The sequence below is a fragment of the Schistocerca piceifrons genome, chromosome 8, assembly GCF_021461385.2.
Source record: "Schistocerca piceifrons isolate TAMUIC-IGC-003096 chromosome 8, iqSchPice1.1, whole genome shotgun sequence".
In the NCBI taxonomy this organism is placed as follows: domain Eukaryota; kingdom Metazoa; phylum Arthropoda; class Insecta; order Orthoptera; family Acrididae; genus Schistocerca; species Schistocerca piceifrons.
In genome coordinates, this window is record NC_060145.1 from 59982595 (window position 1) to 60008499 (window position 25905).

General features: G+C 38.4%; 1 protein-coding gene across 1 annotated transcript in view; it reads right to left on the minus strand.

The window, feature by feature from the left end:
- Positions 1–8331: 8331 nt before the first annotated feature.
- Positions 8332–25905, minus strand: part of LOC124711189 (phenoloxidase 1-like) — a 31102-nt gene continuing 13528 nt past the window's right edge. Inside the window, exons 10-13 of the mRNA XM_047241118.1 lie at positions 25410–25601; positions 18818–18953; positions 12475–12707; positions 8332–8808 (exon numbers count right to left, since the gene is read on the minus strand). Of these exons, the coding sequence (XP_047097074.1) occupies positions 8581–8808; positions 12475–12707; positions 18818–18953; positions 25410–25601 (789 nt within the window). The 3' untranslated portion in view covers positions 8332–8580. The remainder of the gene's footprint in view (positions 8809–12474; positions 12708–18817; positions 18954–25409; positions 25602–25905) is intronic.

Here is a 25905-nt window from a genome sequence, read left to right on the forward strand (position 1 = left end):
ATTGGCCATCGTGGTGCAGGAGCAGGGTAAGCTTCAGGTCTGGCAGTAAACTGTAGTGTGTGAGGAAGTCAGTGCCTAAGACGGGTTTCATTTTTTCAGTCACCAAGAATGTCCAGGGCATAGGTGCATGATTGCTGAGATTGAGAGTGATGGAGGCGGTGCCAACTACCAGTCTCATGGAGTCATCAGATGCGTGCAATTGTAAGGGTGGAGATGAAAGTGTAGCAGGAATGAGGGATGGTGGAATTGTGCTGATGTTGGCTCTGACATCAACTAGAAAGTAAGAATTTAGTTGTGCATCATAAATGAAGAGCTAGAGCCTTGCGATTGTGGATGAGACCTGTGGACACTATCCAGAATGGTGATTTGTGGGACTTAAACAGGACAAATGATCTGGTGCATTGGTACCAGGTTGCAAAATTAGTTTGGGTATGAGCATGGCTGTTTGCAACGTAACATTTTGGACTCGAAGCGAGTGTGGAACCAGTAGAGGCAGTGGGCATAGTGCCCGACAGACTCACATTGTTTTACTGGCAGGCATGGTCTGTTACCAGGTAGAGGCACACCAGTGGTGGTCCACACTGTAGGCATTTTCTTATATTCATCAGCCAGGAGACCACAGAGAGTAGTAGTGGATGCTGGCTCCGCAAGGTTTAGTGAGTCCCGGTAGACATCGGGTGGCTGCCGTCTGCACGGTAGAAGTTGCACAGTACTGGCCAGGACTGCAGGCTGGGCTTCGGCTAGGTTCATTTGTGGTCGTGTGTTGTTGGCGACATAGGTGGGGTGTTGTCACCTGTAGCATGGACACAATGAGAATTTATCAACAAGCGGTGATGTGTGGGAACCAGCATTCTGTCAGGCATAGTTTGAAATCTAGTGGAGCATCATCATTTGTGAGTATCACTGTTTGAATGTTCTCTGGCAGTTTTAATAGCCACTAAGTCCACAGGGTACGATCTGGAAGTAGGCGCATATCAGTTTGCAGATGAAGCTTGCGCCACCATTTGGAAGGCATACTGTTACCGAGTGAGGTTTGACTTATCACTAGATGAAGTTGTTGTTCTGGTGAGCAGGATAGGTGTGTAAGCAGAAGTGCCTTGACAGTCTGGTACTTATTTGTTTGTGTGTGCACATCAAGCAGAAAGTTAACTAAAGAGATCAGTTTTATCACCAAGGTGGTTGAAAAGTACTGCAAATTTGTCATTGTCCTCAGTGTCACCAGCAGACTCCATTATGCACTCACTAAGCACGAACCACAGCACAGGTGAGTCCTTTTTCAACAAAGGGAGTTTCAGCCAAGGATTTACGGAGTAGTAAGGGCCATTATTTTTTGAGGCTGGCAGCATCATTAGGGCATTGGCTGGTGTGGTTGATGCAGCAGGAATGGAGACATCGTGGAGTGGCACATGGTAAAGCAGCAAAGAGATATGTGGCATGGTGGGAGCGGCAGGTGCAGAAGCATCAAAGAATGGTGCGTCATAAAGCAGTGAAGAAAAATGCAGCACAGAAGGCACAGCAGATGTGGAAGCATCAGGACGGAGCATGTCATGAGGAGATGAAGGTACATGTGGTGCTTTAGACGTGAGGAAAGCCTGAAGATGGGTGTGACTGGTGGTAAGTGGTGCTTGATGCTGGTCCCCAGGAACTGCTGGATGCTCTGAGTACCTGGTATGCTCATGAGGTAATGAATATGGTGAGGCAGTTGCGCTGAATCCAGATGTTACACATGGAGGAGTTGTCATGTGTGCGTGATGTGTGTTGCGGTGATGGCTGCAAGTGAACACAGGGCAAATGCTGGAGATGTGACATCACTCAGGTGATACGGCGGTGGTATGACGCGGATGATGCGCATAGATGTTGCATGACAACATAGTCTGTGTTGAGTAGTTCACTTTTATGTCCAGGAAGAACGCTCAAATTCAAGATATTTTGTCCGGGAGGCGATAAATAGTTGAGAATGGTTTGAGGATCATTTATGGGGAGCCACTGGTGACCAACTATCATGGCACTCTGGTAGATGTCTGTATAGTTTTGCAAAACACTGATGATGTTAATGCCCATAGGTTCACTGGCACTAAAGGAGTGTCCATGGGAATAAGTGTCATTATTTCCCACATGGAAGCTCGGAGCACTATGTGTACTGACAAACGGGGCAGCAGGTAGCTAACTACCTTTTGCACAGGATCACATTCATTGTCACAGCAGAAATGATAGGCAAATAGTAACCCGGACACGTCATTGGCCAGTGTGGTGTGAAGCGACATGAGTCTGGCATGGCAGATGTTGAAACAATGGAAGCATTGTCATCGGTTCACTACACACTGCTGAATGAGACACTTTATCTAGGTCTTGGCGAATTTGTACCAAACTGAGGCACAGAAAGTTCATGGGATTCTCAGACATTGACAAAGAGGTGGGACTGACGTCCCTCGGAGCAGGAAACAGTTGAGCTGGAAATATCTGCAACATTGTAGGACAGCAGATCGGCACGGGAGATTTCACATTTTATAAGCGGCGTAGTTGAAAGTTTGGAGTCATCACTGTAGAAAATGTGGTACACAGGATAGTAGTTATGTTTAACCCATTTCTGCCTAGCGTAACATATATGTCATGGAACAGCCTGTCATTGTTTTCTCTCGTTGGCAACAATGCCTGCGTTTGGAGTGGCTATTGTTGTACGGCTTTCAGATAAGGAGGCTTCGTTGTTCATGTTTAGGTAGGTTTCAGTCAGTTGCAAGCATTAAGTGGTCAGTGACTGATGCTTCAAGTACAGAAGACTTTTCTGAGTGAGATTATGTCTTGGAATAAGAAGTAGTATAATTTTTTATCACAAATTATAATACAATTTGTTTAAATTATGGTTGATTATAATGTTAAAAGTACTGAAATTTATGTTAATCCTTATCTACAGAATGCAATTCTTATTTTTGTGGCTCCAAGTACAGTTTTAATTTTGTGTTGCATATATGTCACACTAAGCAAAACAGTGAAAATAACGATTTGTTCTCTTTAGAGGTCTATCTCTCCAATTAAATCCTGGCTATTCTTGAAGGGGAGGAAGAGGTTGCAACAGATTGAACCTCCTGAAGCTAATGTGCATTCGGATGAAGATTCTGGGGAAGAAGATGGGGAGGAAACTTCGATAATCTTGAACCAAGGCAACTCCAGGCTGGTGTAGAAGTGGTCTTATCAAGTAAAAACAGTCTAGGTAGTGAACCTGAGATTAATTTCTCTCCTGATGATAAACCAGATGAACAGGAGAAGTTACAGATCTTAAAAACTGTAATCAGAGATTGGAAAAAGGATGATCTGCATAGTGTTAGTTCTTTATTTCCTGAGAGTGATTATAGTAAATACAGAAACTTGTCTCCAGTTCATTGCTTCAAATTATTTTGGAACGACAAAGGAATTGAATTTCTTCTCACTGAATCGACGAAGTATGCTTTGTTCAAGAACTTCTCGGATCCAAAAATAACATATGAAGAGATAAAAGGTTTTCTAGGAATTCTAATTCTTTCTGGCTATAATCCTTTACCTAGCAGAAGATATTACGGGGTTCTGGATTGGACATGAGAAATGAAATTGTCCACAGCACGATGAGAAGGGACAGGTTTGAAACAATTATGAGACTCATTCATTCGTGTGACAACACAGAAATAGATGCTAATCATAGAATGTGGAAACTTCGTCCATTAATAAATATGCTAAGAAAAAAAGTTTGCTCTTCACTTTCAGCCTGAGCAAGATTTGTCTTACGATGAGAGCATGATAAAGTATTTTGGCAGACATGGATGTAAAGACTTTCTGAAAGGTAAGCCCATTAGATTGTTTACAAAGCATGGTGTCTAAACACAACCATGGGTTATCTAGTGGACTTTCAAATATACCAAGGAGCTAATCCTCAGAGGAATGAAAAATATGAGAAAGCATTTGGATAATGTGCTGCTCCTTTGGTTCAAATGATCGATTCTCTTCCTGAAAAGAAGAAACATCTTCCCTAGAGGTTTTATTTTGACAACCTGTTTACATCACAAACATTGTTGATTTACGTGAAGCAACGAGGTTTTGGTGCAACTGGAACTATTCGTGAAAATTGTCTGCCTAAAGAGTGTCATCTCATACCTTCTAACACTGTGTCCAAAAGGAATAAGAGAGGAGATTTTGATTACAAAAGCAGCAAGGAAAGTGGAATAATTGTTGCCAGATGGCTAGATAATTCTACAGTAACAATTTCTTCCACAAGCCATGATATCAATCCAGTCAGCACTGCTGCCCGATAATCTAGATGAGAGAAGAAAAGAATACTTGTATCTTGACCTAATGTAATTGGAGAATACAACAAAAATATGGGAGGAACTGACTGAATGGATTAAAATGTAGCGTTATATTGAGTGAGTGTCAGACGAATGAAATGGTGGTGGCCAATTTTTACATGGCTTCTAGATGTCTCTATACATAATGGGTGGCTTCTTCATAGAAGGACTGGTATAAATATGCCTCAGCTGCACTTCTGGCACTACATTGTGAAACGTTACCTGACGTCCAATACTGCAGTACCAAGAGGTTCTGGACGCCCTGCAGGTAATTCAAGCCAAGGCAGAGTGCTGCATTATATTAGATACGATGAAACAAATCATCCAGTAGCCATGGTGCCACAGAAAAAAAGAAGATGCTGTGCAGCAGAAAACTGCAAAGGAACCCCAAGAACAATGTGCTGCAAATGTGATGTTGGTTTGTGCATAGAATGTTTTGTACCATATCACAGAAAGTGAGTACTGTTGCCTGAAGTTGATGTAAATCACATACAGTGTATTATTTTACTTGCTGTCATATATTCTGCCTAAAATGTGTGTTCTGCCTAGCGTGACATATATGTTACGCCCTTTTTTTGTTTCAATTATTGATTATTTTTTTGTTTTGATTGTTGTATTGCTTTTCTTTGATGACAATAAACACACAAATATCTAATTTGTAGAAATCAGAAGAAAAAAAATAATTCAGTCAGAAATGGGTTAATAACTAACAGGTTGTACAGTTCCATACAAATAATTATTTTATTGTTGTGCAAGGCACAAAGCATGTCATCACAAACATTGATCAGAGCATACTTCTGCAGGTTCAGGGAGGTTACCTAAGCTACCTCAGGGCAGTGGTGATGTTCTGGGAGACTCCACAGAGTTATGTCCCCACATGTGTTTGTGTATTTTGGATGTACCATCAAATGATATACAGAAGTTGTTCATCTTTAGCATCTAATACCACTCTCACTATTAATTATGGAAGTGAATGCTTCAAACATAATGAGACTCATTGTAACTTTTATTTGAAAACTATTTTGTGATCTTATTAATTGGTAATCAAAATATCCACGGGTGTACTGCCGGTCTACAGTGTCCAAAGGGCACAATATTTCGGCGATCATACATGGCACCATCATCAGGTGAACTGACGGACTGAGCTCCTGTGAACATGCCAGCACGGAGATCCGTATGCTATGGCTGCTCAGGGGGAACTGGGTTCGGTCGCGGCGGCGGCGGCCGATTTAAATACCCTCCGCCCGTGGCGCGCTCCCTCCGCCGTCCGCGCCCCACACCACGATCGCGCGGTGGAACAGATTGCGATGGCGTCTGATATGATGTCAGTGTGATGGCTCTGTCCGCCGTGGTCATCACAACTATACGTTTGCTCGATTTACTCTTGATAAACCCAATCGCTGGTTCCCAAGCCTTGCTAAGATTATAGCCACAGTCACGGTTTATGAGGTCGTCATTGGTGCGAATTTCGATGGCCTTTCTAACAACGCTGTCCCAGTATCTCGACGTCTGTACCAGAATCCTCATGCGTTCATACTTCGTAGCGTGATTTTCCGACAAACAATGTTCAGCGACTGCTGACTTGCTCAGATACATCAGTCGAGTGTGCCTCTGGTGTTCACGGCATCGATCCTCGACGGTACGCATTGTCTGACCAATATACGACTTGCCACATTGACACGGAATCTGGTACACGCCGGCCTTCCTCAGACAGAGGTCATCTTTGGCGCTCCCCACCAGTGCACAAGTTTTATTCGGAGGACAAAACACAGTTCCGACCTGGTGTTTCTTCAAAATGCGGGCAATTTTCCCCGAGAGTGCGCCTGTATATGGAATAAACGCAGTGCCTACCTCCTCCCTCGTGATTTCATCCATCTCCACAGGTTGCGCTGTAGTGGTTGGGCGGAGAGCACGTTGAATCTGCCACTCTGAGTACCCATTTTTTCGAAATACAGTTCTCAGATGTTCCAATTCCTGGGGTAGACTCTCTGCGTCAGAGATAGTGCGCACCCTATGTACTAGAGTTTTAAGTACCCCATTCCTCTGTGGAGGGTGGTGGCAGCTGTTTGCGTATTTAAATCGGCCGCCGCCGCGACCGAACTCAGTTCCCCCTGAGCAGCCATAGCGTACGGATCTCCGTGCCGGCACGTTCACAGGAGCTCAGTCCGTCAGTTCACCTGATGATGGCGACATGTATGATAGCCGAAATATTGTGCCCGTTGGACAATGTAGACCGGCAGTACACCCGTGGATATTTTGATTATCAAATACGCCGGGAGAAACTCAAGAATTATTAATAGGTGTTTATGGTCTGTTCCCATCACAGTTTTCTTTTTATTACTTTTTTGTACCTGCGAGTTTCCTTCTCATACAATGCCAAACTTATATATCATCATACTAGCTGATTACCTGGCTTTCTCTAGCTACATGTATTTATGTTATACTTTTCCCACTCCTACCTCAACAATAATGCTGAAATATCATTGGAACTGTCTGCTTTCAGACAGTGTCCCCAAAAGCTTTTGAGTATGACACTAACATCAGTCATTTCACCCACACATAAGGATGCTAGAAATGTCCCCCTCCACCCTCCCCCTCATTGTTTTATCCAGATAGCAAGTGATATGCTCACAAAGTTTTATTAAAATTGTTCCACAATTTCCACACTAATGCCTTTCATGTCATCCCTTTCCCTCTCTCCATTCACCCCTATGTATCAAATGTCATCAGGACAGTTACTGTTCACTGTAGCAACTCTGAATATGGTGGATTTGACATTAATATTTACCATTTTTTGTTATTTTCATCTCAGTTCCATCCCATCCTATCCCATCCCATTCCCAACCAAAACTCCTGTGGGTGGAATGTCTTTGTAACTTTCATTGCTCATCCAAGCAAATTCCAAAACTATGAATTCAGTACTAATATTTGCCATTTTTAATTAGCTTCATATCATCTTCTTAGCATCCTAGGCCTACCCTTATGGGTGGTATGTGGTGTTTTCTCACCAACAGTAAATTTTCACATACATCTATCTTTATGCATGCAGGTGGTTTCCTTTTCTTTCTTGCCTTTAATCTGTACAAAGTAAAAATTGGTTTAAGATAGTCATGTAAATTGCCAGCATGTTGTCATATTTTTGCTGAAACAGTGTACTATAATTTTTAAACAGACACATTCTAAAATTATAGCAAGATGTCAGAACTATAATCCATAAATTATACAGGTAACTAAACTAAACTCAGATTTTCTCCAGAGTCACTCTAGTTCTTCCTTCCTCGAATCCCCTTCTTCTTCCCTATTAATCCCCAGGAGCACTAGTGGTCTCCTACTAAGTGTTACACCCAGGTATTTGTATGAGATGGCTGATGCTAACAGTGACCCATTGATATTGTGCACAGTTTTACATTTCTGAACATTTAAAGCATGTTGCCAATCTTTGCACAACTTTAAAATCTTATCAAGAGCTCACTGAATATTTATACAGCTTTTTTCAGGCAGAACTTCATCATTGGTAACTCATCATCTGCAGAAACTCCGAGGTTGCTATTAATATTGTCTGCAATGTCATTAATATACAACATGAACAGCAATGGTCCCAGCACACTTCCCTGGAACATACCTGAAGTTACTTCTACATCTGACAATGACTCTCCATCCAAGAAAACATGCTGCGTGCTCCCTACCAAAAAGTCCTCAACCAGTCACAAATTTCACTTGATACCCATATTTCCATACTTTTGTCAATAAGTGCACATGTGGTAGCCAGTCAAATGCTTTTCAGAATTAAGAAATACTGCATCTACCTGATTCCCTTGATCCAGAGTGTTCAGTATGTCATGTGAGAAAAGTGAGAGTTGGATTTCAAATGGTCATTGTTTTCTGTATCCACGCTGGTTGGCACACGTGGAACCACTGATGCTTAGGCTTAATTTACTGTGTTTGTAAAAGTTCAATATTTTAATAAATTGTTTCTTTTCTTACAGTATAGTTGTTTGAACATCAAAGAGAACAGATATTTCTGAGCTAAGTCTTTTATTTATATCAAGTTTATAATACACTTGTACATACAACTCATTTGCCATGTCCATTGCTAGTCATCATCATAAATCCAACAGGCGACCTTTTTTTAAATTGCTATGCCATTCTGCAGGACAACACAATCTATTAAATGGCTGAAGTCTTTCTCTTGAGTTCAAGTTCCTCCTGTTCACATTATTTCATTTCAGATAAAACAAAAAGAAGACCATTTATTTGTCTCATAAAATCAGTCAACAATATTTGGATTGGTGGCAGGTGGTGTGAAACGTATTTTCACATCAATAACACTCATATTAGGCAAGTTTCTGCGGAAGTCAGCCAGAGTATTGGCACCTTGTCTAGGTGGTCTGTCAAATGGGAAACCCATGGCCCTTTTGTCAGGATACTTCTTGTTACGTATGCCACAATAACTTGAGGCATCATCACAAGTTTCTGCATCTACTGATTGGTCAACCTGAAAAGCAAAATTTTATTTATTGTCATATTGTGAAGAGAAAGCAGTGAAGTATGACAGTCCTTATGGTAATGAATGCAGTCATCAAAAGGAAGGAATGTTTGCTAATACATAAAGTATTTACTATCTAAATGCCTGTTAGAATGCTAGATTTACTACATGCAAAGCAGATGTTAAAATTAATGAAAGTGTGTGTGTGTGTGTGTGTGTGTGTGTGTGTGTGTGTGTGTGTGTGTTATGATACATCATCATGATCTGTACATTGATTGTTATTTTTGATCAGATAAAACTTTACTCTGTAACAACTTCAGGGAGAGAGGTACAGTTAGAAACATTGGGCAGCAACATGTATCTTGAGGAATTTGTTCCTCTATTCTTATTTAACCTGGTACAGAGCATAATGACATGCATTTTGTTAATAATCATCAGTCTTTGAGCTACTGTGCTGTCCATTCCTCTTTCTTCTGCCACTTGTGCCAATCTATTCATCTCTGCATATATTATACCATGCTGGATGCTTTCAGCACTGTATTTACATATTCTAAAAGTTGTATGCCCCCTCCTTTTTTCCTCAATCTTTTGATCTCTCCTTGATGGCAAGTTCACTATACCTGTAAGCCTTAGCAAATGTCTCACTAACCTCTCCATTCATATAATGATTTTTCTGCAGACTTTACATCTTGCCTAGTCTTTCTAGTACCACTTCATACTGCACTGTATCTATTGACCTAATTTTTATACCCTTTTTTTCACAATTCATGCATCAGTTATGTACAAAGGGGTGCTTTAGAGGCAGAGTTCCAGAAAAGTTTTCCCTGATACTGTGCCAGTATTCGATACTAACAAACCCATTTTGTAGAGAGCCTTCATCTGCCCCAGTCCTTATCTGGGCCTACCAGCTTTGGACATATTGTGTGCTCTTTCTTCCTATGTAGCTTTTTTGCTATTTATTGTACTCTGTTCTTCCCAGTTTCATATTAGCAAGGGGCTATTTTTTCTCATTACTGATCGGCACCACAAAGTTACAACATATTGTGCAAATGATCAATGGGACAGCCAACTAATTGATTCATATTTTCTGCCTTTATTTCACTTATCCTTAATCATATGCTATTTTAAGTTGCTTATCCATTCCAGTCAGTATTTCTTTTAACTCTTCCTTATCTTTGATCAGAAACTCATATTCATTTGTGTATCTTAATAAAGTGCCTGATTAAGTTGCACATTTATTCCTTCTGTTCAACAAAAAAGTTTGGTAAGGTGCATGATTGCCTTACACTTTTCTTAAGATGAACTTGATTTTACCAGTTTTCTGCTTTTATTATTCTCCCTTCACAAAAAAGCAATAAATTAAAGCATTATGTAGATTTGATTAATAAACATACTTATAGAAGATCTCAACTTATCGAAGATCTCAGTTTTATTTATGTGCCACTATATCCACTCTTTAATAGCATTTGTGGCTAATAATAAAAGGCAGATTCAGGTGTACAGTAATGTACACAGGCATCATATAATTATAAAAATAATTCCCACATAGGTGTTTCAATCACATCTATGAATCCTAAGAGAGTTTTGTATTTTGACAAAAATGTTGAATGAGTGCCTAAAAAAATTTTGAATGGGTGCCTAAAGCTAAGGCAGGAAGTCAACAAAAATTGAGATGTACATTAAAAACTTTTCTTACCATCCACCACACCTGTAAACTGTCTGAACATATTTTTGATAGCTAATCTCTGTAAGCATTGTAGAAAATAATATCAAATGGGACCTCCATTGTTACACTACAATGATACACTCATAAGGGTACTCATAAAATGGACAGTAACTGAATATTGTTACTAAAAAAGCAGCAACTGTTCTCAGAACAGTAATACTTGTATACAACACCTGACCAAAAGCATCCGGATATCTATTAGTGGACATTGATAAGTGGCATGTCCAGCCCTTGCCTTCCCGACGTCTTGAACTTTGCTGGGGACACTTTCAGTGAGATGTCTGAATGTGTGTGGAGAAATGCCAACCCAGATGCTGCTTTATGACAACATGCTTTGTCATGATACATTTAGCATTTTTTAAAGTGTAATAAGAGAACCACCCCCAACTATGAAAAGTACCGCTATGCTGCAAAACTACCTCCTTTATACTTCACCATTGATCCTACACTTGACATCAGATAATGTCCTCTAGGCATTTGTCCCACCCAAATCTTTCCACTGGATTGCCACAGGGTGTAGCACAATTCAGCTCACAAAATCACTTGTTTCCAATCTTCCACTATCCAGTGGCATCACTCTTAACAGCACCTCGAGTAATGCTTAGCAGTGATGACTGAAATGTATAGCTTATGAAGAGCTGCATGGCCATTCTTTTTAACTCCCAATGCATAGTCCCTGTGCTAGCTAGACTGCTGGTAGCACTTTGGAACTCCAAGGTGATTCCTTTCACTGATTTCATCTGATTTTTTACAGCCACCCTCTGCAATGCTCGACGGTCTGAGTCTGTCAGTACATGAGGTCTGCCTGGTCTTGGTTTAGGTGTGGCTGTACCACTGCATTTCCACTTCACACAGGCATGACATTAAACCCTAATCTTCCTTTCTTACTTCCACTTCACACTCACATCTCTACCAGTTGACTTGGGCAACTTTAGAAGGGTCGAAATGCCCTCATGGTTTTGTTACTAAGTGACGTCCAATGGCTAGTCCACGTTCGAAGTCACTGACCTCTCCTGACTGACTCATTCTGCTGACAACACAATACTCCTTGACTCCTTGTATACTGGTGAACCCATCTCTTATGACACCTAGTGGTCAGTTCCGTATTACATTGGGGTGTCCGGAGACTTTTGATCAGATAGTGTACATTTGCATTATGTTTACATCTACATCACTACTGTGCAATTCACAGTTAAGTGCTTGTTAGAAGTTTCATAGAACCACTTTCAGACTATTTCTTTACCAGGCCCTCTCAAGTACAACATGGGAAAAATGATCATGTAAATTTTTCTGTGCAAGCTCTGATTTTTCTTATTTTATGACAATGGTCATATCTCTTTACATAGGTGGGAATCAACAAAATATTTTTGCATTCAAGGGAGAAAATTGGTGATTGAAACTTCATGAAAAGATCTCACCACAATGAAAATATCTGTGACACTCTCTCCCCTATTTTGCAGTGATCCAAAAAGAGTTGCCCTGCTTTGAACTTTTTTTTAATGTTCTCCATCATTCCCATCTAGTAAGGACTCCATAACATGCTGCAATACTCCAGAAGAGAATCTGTTTGTTTGCAGCCAGTTTACTTTAAATAAAATAAGAGAATGTTCTTGACTGATAGCACATAACTATGCAAGCAGTATCAACAGTTGCTAGTTAATGTAACCAATACAAACAACATATAATAGCTAATTCTCACTCTTAATTAACTCACTTTACTGGCTTTCCATCATTATGGGATGGGATGTGAAGGAATGAAAGATTTTCTAAAATTTGAAGGAAATGAAACCCTGCACTTAAAATATCAATTCTCTGTACTCTAATTTGCTGAAAATGGCATTAGGCACAAAAAATAGGTAAAAAAACTCCTAGCTCATTTCAATCTTTATGTTTATGACTGAAATTATTTAAAGGATAAACATGACAACAAAAGCTCTTTTATTACTTACCTTATCATCATTATAGTTTGAGATCATGACAAAAAGTTCACAAGGGAATCCTTCAGGCGTCCCCTTAGGGATGAGCATGTGCTGAGGCCAGCCACAACCACAATAGTTAAACCTGGACAAACCTTCACTGTCTGTTGGCCGGTTTGTTGTGAGATCACGGAAAGTTTGCTCAAAGGGAATGGTCACAGACGACTCCGTTGATTTCCGCCTGATTGTATTATTTCCACTTTTCACTGAAAACAATAAGTCTTCTTGTAGGATATGTTCATAACTTTTCTATAACATTTCAATGAGCCTTAAGGGAAAAAAAAGATAAAAATATGTCAGTGTTACAGAAAGTCTCATAATGCCTCAGCTATTTTTCCCAAAAACCATAAGGTGCCTTTTCTCAGGTGTTTTTAAAGACATTTTCAGTTGCACTTTTGTGATGTGTTGCTTGATCTTTTTGTACAGGCAGAGTATATCCACACAAATACTGCTCTTTGGCTCTTTCATATGACTACTATTACCAACAGAAGATGTCATTTCTATAATTAAAAACAAAATTTTGTTCAAAGTGTAATTTTAGATGGCCAATCAAATACTGCAATGTGAAATTACTGTAGTTCAATATTCATTCCAACAATATTTGTTGTCAGTGGCATCAAAGCACAAAGAATAATCAATATCTCGAGTGATACGTGTTTAAGGGTGTTGTGGTGCAGTCCGCTATCTTCACAGCGCTATCACACAGGCACTACACTCAGTCACTGATGAAATAATGATTAAGAAGCATGTTGCTGTAAAGTTCTATAAATATACTTGGACAAAACATCACATGAGACTAATTTAAGGACAGTCTGTCAACTTAGTGTAAAATATTACACTTTTAAACAACATTCTGTTTATTATTGAGTGCCCTTAATTAGGGAAGCTTTTTGCATAGAGTTTTTGTAGTTTTATAAAAGAAAGTGCATTTATAGAAATTACAAGAAAGCCTGATTGCAAGATTGTTTTAACATTCCTCATAGGATAAATTGGATTGTGTATTTCAACAATGTAAACCAACAATTGAAAATTTTCAAACAACTTATGGGAATTCAGCCAAGTAGTATTAATAGTGACTGCCAATATTTCGGCAGGAGCACATCCCGCCATTTTCGAGGCAAACTGCAATGGACAGATGATGTACAGACAAATTTAAAACCTCGGTTCTCAGACTAATGCAGGAAAGCTAACACACACACTGAACACCAGTACCACCAAAGACAACCAAAGTCATAGATGTTGATAGTGAGACTACGAACTAGCAGGTGAGGTAACATTGACGGTTTTTTGACAAGGAAGAGATCAGGATTCCAAACAGAGTATAAACAAAAACCTCCATCCCTCTTAACAAGGTTGCTCACTAATTTAATCTCAACTGCCTCCTTAATAACACTGTCCCAATAGCTGGACGTGCATGCCAATATGTCGATGTTGTTGTATAACATAGGGTGATCAGTATCTGAGCAATGATTGGCAATAGCAGATCTACTTGGCTGCTGCAATCATGTGCCATTTAAGCCCAGTACATCACTCCTCCACAGTCCTGATTGTTTGACCAATATATGCCGTGCCACAGCTACAAGGAATGAGATATACACCCACCTTACGCAAACCAAGACCGAAATATCGGCAGCACTGTTAATACTACCTGGCTGAATTCCTGTAAGTTGTTTGAAAATTGTATACACCAGGAGAAACTCAGATCTAACAATTGAGAACTCTAATACCATAAAAACAAAGATGATGTAAAATAGTTCCAAATTTAACAATGTTTATAAATAACAAAGAAAGATATAAAGTAGACAGAACTAAACATGAATTAACTGGTAGAATCATCTAGGATTCTAGATCACAAAAGAAACTGTGAAATACTACAACAGGAAATATCATCAACAGCAAGAGTATTTTAATTTGAAACTATGAACAGTTACAAGTGACAGAGATGGCAGATAATAGAATATTCTGTTGCTGGACATGCTTTGTGAAAGAAAGCCAATGATTTCTGGTTCACTTTATCACATAGGCAGTTTGAATTCTTTTGACAAAAACATTTGGTTCTGAGCTTTTTTTTTATTAGAAACTGACTTTTCAGCATATGTTTGATTACTACAGTCCTCATCTTACATTAATGTCTCTTACTGCACTTTTTCCTAATTGTTATTCCCTATCTCTTGTTTCTGCTTTTAACTACCATGCCCTTTACATCCATTTAGTTTCAATTTTTTACTCTATTTTATATTTTTCAGCTTCTCTTTTAGTTCCTGTGACCTTTCCTATGTGCATCCTTGTCTTTGACTTTTTGTCTCTCATTGTACACCATTCTTGCATCTAGTTTTCAATCCCCAGTCTGTCCTTCCATTACCTGATCCGTTGGATGCTCACTATAACTTTCAGCTTTTTTAGATTTTATATCTTGTTTGTTGTCATTTCATTCGGGATTTCCCTCTTTACAGATTTAATCTTCAAACCTTCATTTATTTGTCATTGATCATTTTACATGGGACTTCATCATATGTAGATATCAGTAGTGCATATGTGGATGGATATGTGTGTGTAAATAAAACTTAATGGGGTCGTGGTGGGGGTGTTGTGAGGGTGACATGGTATTAGAAGGTGGAAAGTGTAACACGAGGTTGAAATGAAAATGAAAGATAAAAATATATGGGGAGAGATATGTCTGCTTGTGTCTGTATGTGTGGATGGATATGTGCATGTGTGCGAGTATATACCTGTCCCTTTTTTCCCCCTAAGGTAAGTCTTTCCGCTCCCGGGATTGGAATGACTCCTTACCCTCTCCCTTAAAACCCACATCCTTTCGTCTTTCCCTCTCCTTCCCTCTTTCCTGATGAGGCAACAGTTTGTTGCGAAAGCTTGAATTTTGTGTGTATGTTTGTGTTTGTTTGTGTGTCTATCGACCTGCCAGCGCTTTTGTTCGGTAAGTCACCTCATCTTTGTTTTTATATATATATATATATAGTTATAATAGAGGGAAACATTCCACGTAGGAAATATATATCTAAAAACAAAGATGATGTGACTTACCAAATGAAAGTGCTGGCAGGTCGACAGACACACAAACATACACACAAAATTCAAGCTTTCGCAACAAACTGTTGCCTCATCAGGAAAGAGGGAAGGAGAGGGAAAGACGAAAGGATGTGGGTTTTAAGGGAGAGGGTAAGGAGTCATTCCAATCCCGGGAGCGGAAAGACTTACCTTAGGGGGAAAAAGGACGGGTATACACTCGCACACACACACACATATCCATCCACACATATACAGACACAAGCAGAGTTTTTTTGAAGGATTAGGTGGGTGAGGGCAATGGATTGTTCAGTTTGGAACTGGTATAGGGACTGATGGAAAGAAGGGTTGCAGCCAGAGATGGGAACTTTAAGTGTGAGGCCTTTGGGGGTTATGCCAAATGTCAGACAAGCCTGAGAAAATAAAATATGCGAGCGTAATCTGGCTAGGGTGAAGGCATGTTTGCGGAGGGAATGTAAATAAAACTTAATGGGGTCGTGGTGGGGGTGTTGTGAGGGTGACATGGTATTAGAAGGTGGAAAGTGTAACACGAGGTTGAAATGAAAATGAAAGATAAAAATATATGGGGAGAGATAAGGGTGAACTAGAAAATAACTGGAGATCTGGTATGAAAAAAGGCGAAAAAGTGTTGGTTAAGTTGATCCTGTGGTGAACTTGGGTTGGTAGACAGCGATATTCATGAAGGTTAGGTGGTTGTGTTGCCGCTAAAACACGTTAAAGGACAGAGAAATTCGGGAAAATTTCGAAAAAACGTGTAAATGTATTAAAAGGAGTGGTGTTGTGGTGAAAGATTACGAAAATGGGGCTAACAATTGTAAATAATGACGTTAAAACCTGTGGGGAGCGGCAAAAAATGATCAGTGATGTGCGAAAAACGGAAGTGGAAATAAAGTAAAAGTTATTAGAACTAGCCGAAATGGTTGTTTAATACGCGAAAGCAGCTGTTATTGAACTAGAAACGATGGATTTTATAGCAGCGGTATTGTTGAAAGCGCAAAATAAAATTTTTTTTGGTTATGGTTTGGAAGTGGGTTACGTATTATAGAGTATATATAGGCGGGATAAAATTGTATTACGGTAAAAAGGGGGAGGTGAATACAAAGTGAGACTACTGGTAAAAACAGAAAGAGAAAATAAGACGACAGGAAAGATTTCGAGATGCAACAGCGACAATAACAAACGTAATTGTTGGGTTCAAATTAATGATATGGTTATAATAGAGGGAAACATTCCACGTAGGAAATATATATCTAAAAACAAAGATGATGTGACTTACCAAACGAAAGTGCTGGCAGGTCGACAGACACACAAACATACACACAAAATTCAAGCTTTCGCAACAAACTGTTGCCTCATCAGGAAAGAGGGAAGGAGAGGGAAAGACGAAAGGATGTGGGTTTTAAGGGAGAGGGTAAGGAGTCATTCCAATCCCGGGAGCGGAAAGACTTACCTTAGGGGGAAAAAGGACGGGTATACACTCGCACACACACACATATCCATCCACACATATACAGACTGCTTGTGTGAAGGAAAGAGCACTATGTATTTCGTATGGCACTAATTACTGTTAACCACATCTCTCGGTTTCCACACGAGGCGCGCAACCTATGAGATCTTTTTGCGAACTTGGTTGATATATTCTTCCCAACTGAGTTTGGTTCACTATGTGTTCCTAAATGTTTGATTTATTTATTTTCTATTTTTTTAGACTGCCTAAATAGAAGCTAGCTAAAATAAAGAAGAAAGGGTCAAAGGACAGAGCCCTATGGAACACCAGTATCAATTTTCACTAAGGTAGGTTATCTGTTTATAAGTGAGACAAACTTTCTTTTTTTGTTCATGTAGCATATTGCTAATGTAAATCTGTGTACATCATAATGCTGTAATTTTGTTAGTAATATGTTAAAAGTAATGCTGTCATATGCTTTACTTAGAGCTACATTTACAACTGTTCTTTCCAAATCACTGTGTCTCATTATAGCAGTTATTACAGCTTTCTCCTTCTCCATCCACCTATGGAGCATGGGAAGGATTATTGCTTACAAGCCTCTGTGTATGCTACAAATAGTTGTAATATCGTCTTTGTGGTCTCAAAAGGAGTGATACATAGGGAGTAGTAAGATATTCCTAGATTCATCACTTAATGTTGGTTATAGAAACGTTCTAAGTAGGTTTTCACTGGATAGTTTGCATCTACCTTCAAGCATCTACCAATTGCGTTCTTTCAGCATATTTGTGACACCCATGGGCCAAAAAAACCTGTGTCTATTCATCCTGTCCTTCTTTGTATCCATTCAGTGTCACATTAGTTCTGTTTGGTATGGATCCCACAAACTTGAACAATATTCCAGGATGGATCACATGAGTATTTTGTGTGTGCTTTCTTTTGGAGACTAATTGCTCTTCCCTAGTATTCTACCAATTCTCATAGTAAAGTGGCACCATCTTGTTATTTTCAAAAGCAGTTAAAGTCTGACTGCCAGTTTCCAGAAGAGCTGCAGTGATAGTTCTACCTGCCTGAAATCCATATTGATTGCTGCAGAGGAAGTCATATTTTCCAAATATATTACTTAAATGAAACTAAATGAGTGATTCAAATATTTTCGAGAACATTGCCATAACAGCTTAGTATTAGTAAGAGCTTAGTATTGTAATACTTTTCACTTCTAAAGTAAGTATTGTAACAAATTCCTTTGCTCAGTCTTCAGTTATCATCACTTTTGTATATTTGATACAATATTAGCATGTTTTCTCTAATTTGTACCAATTATTTTGTGTAACAGTAAACTTCCTTATTTTTATATTTACCTGAGGAGCTAAATTTTGTTAATGGACAAGAAGAATAATCTTTTATTTTTAAATTTTCTGATAACTTATCAAAAACATTTCCAACTCCATCTTCCACTTTACACTCAAATAGAATGTGTATTCTTTAACTTATTGATGAATAACTTAAAGGCTCCAACCTCTAACCTCTTATCCATGCCACACCAAGTTAACTGGTTTCAGATGGTTGCTTATGGCAAAGTTTTATCCATCCAACTATGTTCTACTTAATCCTTGTGTAACCTCATCTTCTCCAGACCTCCCCTTTGTTTTGCCAGGTGAAGGAAACATGGTTGAGGTGGCTAGTGTTTCTGTGAAACCCAGTTTGTCTGTTTTTCTTATAATTAGAAGGCTAATTTATCTTTTTTATCATTATTTTGCAATTTTTCCATTTATAAATGTTTAAGATCAGGAAGTTATACTAAAAACCAAAGCAGCTACTTACAGTTTGTTGTGAAACGATCAAGCTCAATGAAAAGGAGTCTTTGATCTCTCAGCAAGAGAGTAATGCCTCGTTCATCAAATTTGGGTGCCAAAAATATTCTCACTGTTCCTAATCGTTGAGGACCTTTGTTATTGACCTGAAAAGAATGTACACATATGCAGCTTTAATGTTCTAGTTGATGACCGATCACATCATTAAAATACAAGAAAAATATGAAAAAAAGAACACATGCAACTCAAATGTAGTTTTAAACCTAAATCTACATTTGTGCTCCACAGTGGTGAAGTGGGGGGTACATATAGTAACAGTCTCATTTTCTCTCCTACTTTATCTATTTGCAGATGATGCATGGGATGAAAGACAGCCAAAGCCCTTCAGTATGGCACCAAGTTTCTTTAATTTTGGTGTTGTTGTCATTACCAAAGGTACATTTTGGATGAAGTAATGTGTTTCATGACTCATTTGTTAATGTGGACTCGGAATTTTCTGAGTTGCGCTTTCCATAATCCAGAACATTCCCCTTCTTATGGCTCCCACTGTGATTTGTTGAACATTTCTATAACACTCTCACTTTGACTTAACAAATACATGGTCGATCATGCAGCTCCTCTGTGATCTTTTCTAGCACTCCCATTTATCCTACATAGTAAGTGTCGTAGACTGATGAACAATACTTAAAAAATGGTCAAATAAGTTTATGTGTAAATTACACTTTCTTACAATTCTTGCAATAAATCTGATTAAATTTATGTGATTTCACCTTAAAATCATTGCAGATGGAAGCTCCTAGATATTTGAAAGTAGTAACTGATTCAAGCAATTCATCACTGATCATCTACTCAAGCAATGTTGAATATTATTTTATATTTATGTGGATTATATTCCAGTTAAGTTTGGAGTCAGTTGCACTCTTTGCACTGGGCACTGATCACCTTATCTCTGAATATTGTATCAAGTTTCCAACAGACTTACTTCCAGGTGCACAACTGTGCAATCTAAGAAAAGCCTCATAAAGTTACAGACTTCATCCGCTATGTCATTTATGTAGGCAGCCCCACAGCCCTGCAGCCAGGCGAATAGCGCAAGTTTTGGTGTTCTCATAGAGATAAGTCATTTTAGATTATAAAACCATATAGTTTAGTACTGATTACATGTTAAATAGGTGTATTAGTGTGCCTTTTAAGTTAAAGGTTTTATTTTTCTTTACATAATATAGCAGAAAATGCAAAAAGACCATACAGTCATATTTTCTGTTTACGTTTTGCCACCGCAAATCTATAGAATTTCATTTTGTTGTTCTTTGCTCTCTCCAGCAATTTAACTGTAGGGTACCTCTTCATTATTTAACTCACATTTCCAGAAAGTAGCGTAAAGTTTAAGTTGTTGTTTCAGAAACTCTGCACTGTTGTTTTTGTTTACACACAGTTGCATATAGGCCAAATTTGTGAAAACATATTTTCGTGTTTATCTGTAATTTAACTGACTCATTCTTCATAAACTATTATGTTTATCATGAGTGAAAAGTGCTTGACTTGCCGTAGAATTGTTAGGTTGGGGCTTTGGTGTGTTGGATGCTGTAGTTTTTTCCATGTGGGTGACTGTAGTGGCGCGGGAATAGGGGAAGTAAATGAGACTCATCAGTGGTTTTGTAGGATATGTAGTAGAGATAGGAAGATACTAGAACAGGAGGGGAAAATTGCTGCCCTTCAGGCTGAGTTAGGCAAGGACAGGGGAGATCTTGACAGGTTAAGGAGGGAGAAGGGTAACGAGAGGTGGGAAGTGGCAACAGGCAACAGGAGGAACAGGCCTAGAAATTGACAGCTTTGTGATGAATGTGGAAAATAGATTTGACCTGTTGCTTCAGTTAGAAGCTGGCGAACCTCAAGCAGTTGCAGGTGTAGACGGGGCACAACAAACTTTCAGCAGCAAATTGAAAACTAAGAATGTAGGGAAATTAGTAAAGAGAAAGAAAGTGTTGTTGTTAGGTAGCTCCCATGGAAGAGGTGTTGGCCAACTTTTGCAGGATGAACTAGGATCAGAATACCAGGTCACCAATTTTTTTAAACCTAGTGCTGGTCTGAGCAGGTGACAGAGGATTTAGGATCACTTTGCAAAGATTTCACTAAGGAAGATACCATGGTTATAGTGGCTGGGGCAGTTAATAGTATTGACAGAGAGGCTGGGTACAATATAGGTTGTGACCTGGCAAAGATTGGATCAGCATCGAAGCATACTAGTGTTGAGTTTGTATCTGTTCTTGGGCGCCATGACCGACCTCATTTGAACTCTTCTGTCAAGAGAGTTAATTTGGAGTTGGAACGGCTGCTTATGTTGGGTGCAGGGTCACACATTGGTGTGGTTCCTATTGATTCTCTCAATAGGTGGGATCATATTAGGCATGGCCTTCACCTCAATATGGAAGGGAAGGGTAAACTGGCTGGGAAAATAGCAGGAAAGTTAAAGGGGGGAGGCACTGTCATGAGTGATAAAATACCAGTGGTTACAGGGTACAGAAAAGACCCTTTTTTAGGGTAGGGAGGACAGAAAGAAAACAAATTTCAAGAGAGGTTAGAACTGAGACAAACCTTCAGTTTGAGAAAGAAACCAAGAAACATAAATCTAGCTTATTACATCAGCATAAACAGCTATTGGTTAAGAATTTTCAACAGTCAGCAGATATTTCAACTCTACCCAATTTTAACTCAGTCAGTGTGAAATGTCAGCTATCTTCGTTGCATCAAAATATTTGAGGACTGAGAAATAAAATGAATGAATATATTATCTGCACAGTTGAATTAGAGTCTTCAAACCCAGCTGACATAATCTGCCTCTCTGAACATCATGTGACCACTGGTGTAGAGCTTTTAAAGTGTTACAGGTTTTAGGTTAGCATCTCACTTTTGTAGAGCAGAAATGGAGAAAGGAGGAGTTGCCACATTCATCAGGAACTGTCACAAATTTAAGAACCTAGACATTCAAAAATTTTGCCTAGAACAGCATATGGAAGCACGTGCAACAGAAGTTGAATTTCACAAAATGGCCCATTTAACAACCAAAAACAAAGAAATAGTGGTTGCTGGTGATTTCAATGTAGATTTCCTTAAAGACTCTCCCAATAAGAACTTATTTGAGTTAGTAACACTATCATTCAACTTAATTCTCACTGTAAAGTTCCCCACTAGGGTAGCCAATTGCTCACAAACAGCCATTGATAATATCTTTATAGAAAAGTCCAATGAACAAAATTATATTACAAAACCAATAGTCAATGGCCTCTCAGACCATGACGTTCAGTTCCTTCTGTTAAATGTTAATACTGACCAGGATATAAAATCTGTTAAATCTGAGCTCAAGAGGGTAATCAATAAGCCAAAAATTGATTATTTTAGGACACTCCTCAGAGACATTCACTGGACTGATGTTTACAGTGCTCATGGCATGAATGAAAAATATAACACTTTTACTAATAAAGTTCTTACCTTATTCGAACACTTTTTTCCCCCAAAACTAAACAAGGTTAGAGCAAAATCTACAAAGAAGCCATGGATTACTCAAGGAATAGGGGTATCTTGTAAAACAAAAAGAAAACTGTATCTGTCAATCCAAAACAGTTCTGATGTTGATGCTATAGCACATTACAAGAAATACTGCAAAATATTAAAGACTGTAATATGGACATCAAAGCAAATATATTACAAGGAAAAGATAGTCATATCAGAAAACAAAATAAAGACAATATGGGGTATAGTGAAGGAGGAGACCAGTAGAACCAGACATGAAGAGGGACAAATAGCATTAAGACACATTGGTGACAGATGTGTATAGTGTCGCAGAACTTTTTAACAAACATTTTATAACTGCAACTGAAAAGATGGGGTTGTCAGGTTCTGCAGGTACTGCTATGGAATACCTTAGACCAGAAATTTCAGGTAACTTCCATAATATGAATTTGACCCTCACTACCCCAGCAGAAATAATGTCCATCACAAAATCTTTAAAATCAAAAACATCTAGTGGGTATGATGAAATATCAACAAAGTTAATTAAAGAATGTGATTCTGAGTTAAGTAACATATTAAGCTATCTGTGTAACCAGTCGTTTATCAGTGGAATATTTCCTGAATGGTTGAAATATGCTGAAGTTAAGCCACTGTTTAAGAAGAGTGGTAAAGAAATAGCATCTGGTAACTAATTACATGTGGGGTCCCACAAGGTTCCATTTTAGGGCTCTTACTTTTTCTTGTGTGTATCAATGACCTTTCATCAGTAACATTACCAGATGCCAAGTTCGTTTTGTTTGCTGAATGATACAAACATTGCAATAAATAGCAAATCAAGTGCAGTCTTAGAAAGATAGGCTAATAAAATATTTGTGGACATTAATCACTGGTTCCTAGACAATCTTTGTCACTAAGCTTTGAAAAAACACACTACATGCAGGTCAGAACTTGTAAGGGGTGTCCCACCTAATATATATGCCTAACATACGATGATAAGCAGATAGAAGTAGTGGACAGTGTTAAATTCTTGGGGTTACAGTTTGATAATAAATTCAACTGGGAGGAGCACACCACAGAACTGCTGAAGCGTCTTAACAAATCTCTATTTGCAATGCGAATCGTGTCAGACATAGGGGATATAAAAATGAAAAAGCTGGCATGCTATGCTTACTTTCATTCCATAATGTCATTAGTTTTTGGCGTACTTCATCAAGCCAAGCTAAAGTTTTCCAGGCACAAAGACGTGCAGTGATATTTATATGTGGTGTGAGCTCAAGAACATCCTGCAGAAGCCTGTTTAGGGAACTAGGGATACTAACTACTGCTTAGCAATATATTTATTCCTTAATGAAATTTGTCATTAAAAATATATCACTTTCTCAAACCAACAGCTCAATTCATGGAATCAATGCTAGAAATAAGAATAATCTTAAAAATTGATTTAAAATCTCTTACTCTTTTAAATAATGGTGTGCGTTATTGAGGAACACACATTTTCAATAACTTGCCAGCAGCCATAAAAAGCTTAACAACCAATGAAATTCAGTTTAAGAGAAGCCTAAAGGATCTATTGGTGGTCGACTCATTCTATTCTATTGACGAATTTCTCAGTAGAACCAACTGATTAGTGTGTATATAACTTCTGCACAATTTCAGTGCAGTAATGTGTTCATTGTAAATAAGTATTATAGTAGTTCTATTACATGTTTATCACGTTATAAATAAAAAAACTTTTTTTATTTTAAATTCAGTGCATTAGTGTTTGTAAAATGATTCTTTCGTATAGTGTTTATTAAAAAAAAATGACGATCATTCCACTTGGGACCTGTGGAACGGTACATTAGCTTATTTGTTTGAGTTGTAAATATTTGTCCTGTATTATTGTTTTTCTGACATGTTCTACATCCTGATGGACCTCTTTACTGTGGATCAATTGGAATGAAAGTAAATCTAATCTAATCACGTACAGCAATGGCCTTTAGTTAAAAACAATGCATTGAGTTCTGTCCACAAGGAAGTCTTCAATCTAATCCAATGTCTTTTTGGATATTCTGTATGCACTTATTTTAAATATTGGATGTTGGCTTCTGTCTCAGTTTCTTCAGCTGATGTTTGTTTGACAATGATTCAGACATTTTGACAGCACAAGTGCCTGGCATCGTCAAAGATTTACCCTCCATTACTGGTGGTGAACCAGTCACTACCAGCCATGGAGGGTGAAGCTTTGATAATGCTAGCCGCTTGGGCTGGCGAACTGTCGGAAAAATCGTCAAACAAATGTTGCCCAAAGAATCCAAGACAGAACCCAACAAGTGACTATGAAAGCCTCAACAATTTTATCAAAAGCTTTCCGGGAGCCACTCTGAACTCCACCAACTACTAACTTCTGGTTACCATGAATGAGCAGAAGAAACTTTGTTTCATATGATCTGTGCTTCTGGAAATCATGTTTATTCCTACACAGGAGTTGTTCAGTATCCAGAAATCTCATTACATGTGAGAATAGTACATATTCCATAATTCTGCAAGAAATTAATGGCTGTTGGATAGTTCTATAGTTCCAAGTGTGCATCTTGTGATCCTACTCATAGACTGGAATGACCTTCATTGGACAAGTTCCTTTGCACCAGTTATCTGCAGTAAAATAGTTCTCAAAGAGGGGTCTTTGCATATTGAATGTAAAATGTAATGAGCACCCCATCAAGTCCAGTGGCCTTGTAGCTGTAACACTGTGTTTTAATTAATCAGTGTGGACTGAGATGCAATCAAGTTATCCACTATAACAGAAATAATTGTAGAAATATGTGAATGATATATCAGTCAAATGATTTTTGGTGCATATATAAGATTTTCTATTTCCTGGTTAACATTCTGTGCTCACACTCCTTCCTTTATGCCTCATACATGCAAAGAAAACAGGATAGTGAAAATGAAACTGTTAATTAATCATGCCATCAGTGATGCTAAAAATAGCCATCAGTTTCAGATATAAAAAAAATAATATTTGCCAGTTGATCAAATATAGTGTTATCATAACAAAAATTAATCATTTCAGTTATTTACCAATAGTATAAAATATACTGTTTCCTTACATTTATTATGTATGTGAAAGGTTTGTGGTTCAAATGAGTTATTCTTGCAAAGACATTTCCTCTTGGAGTAAAGTCCATTCCTCTTGTAAGATTTACATCATTTTGATCATATGTTGTTTCCAGCTGGTTTGGAGCTTTTGACCCATCAGTTTGTACTGAGAAACCTGCTATGTTCACATTATCAAATTGAAGCTGTGGAAGAAATAGTTCAGTGTGTCATTTAGTGTATTCTTTGTATCAACATTGGCAATTTTGTTTCCACTTTAAACAGTTTTAATAAATAATAATAAGATTACAACTTGCCACTATTTTTATTTTGTGCAAAGCAGTTAATTCTCATATCATGTCACTTCTGTGTTTCAACAGTTTCAGATCCAAAAATAACATCCATTATGGAACTAACTGAAACAGACTGGGATATTCCCTCATTATTCTTAAATTTTAGCCTCTATGTGACATATTATATTTTCACCCTACATACATTAGCAGAAAACAG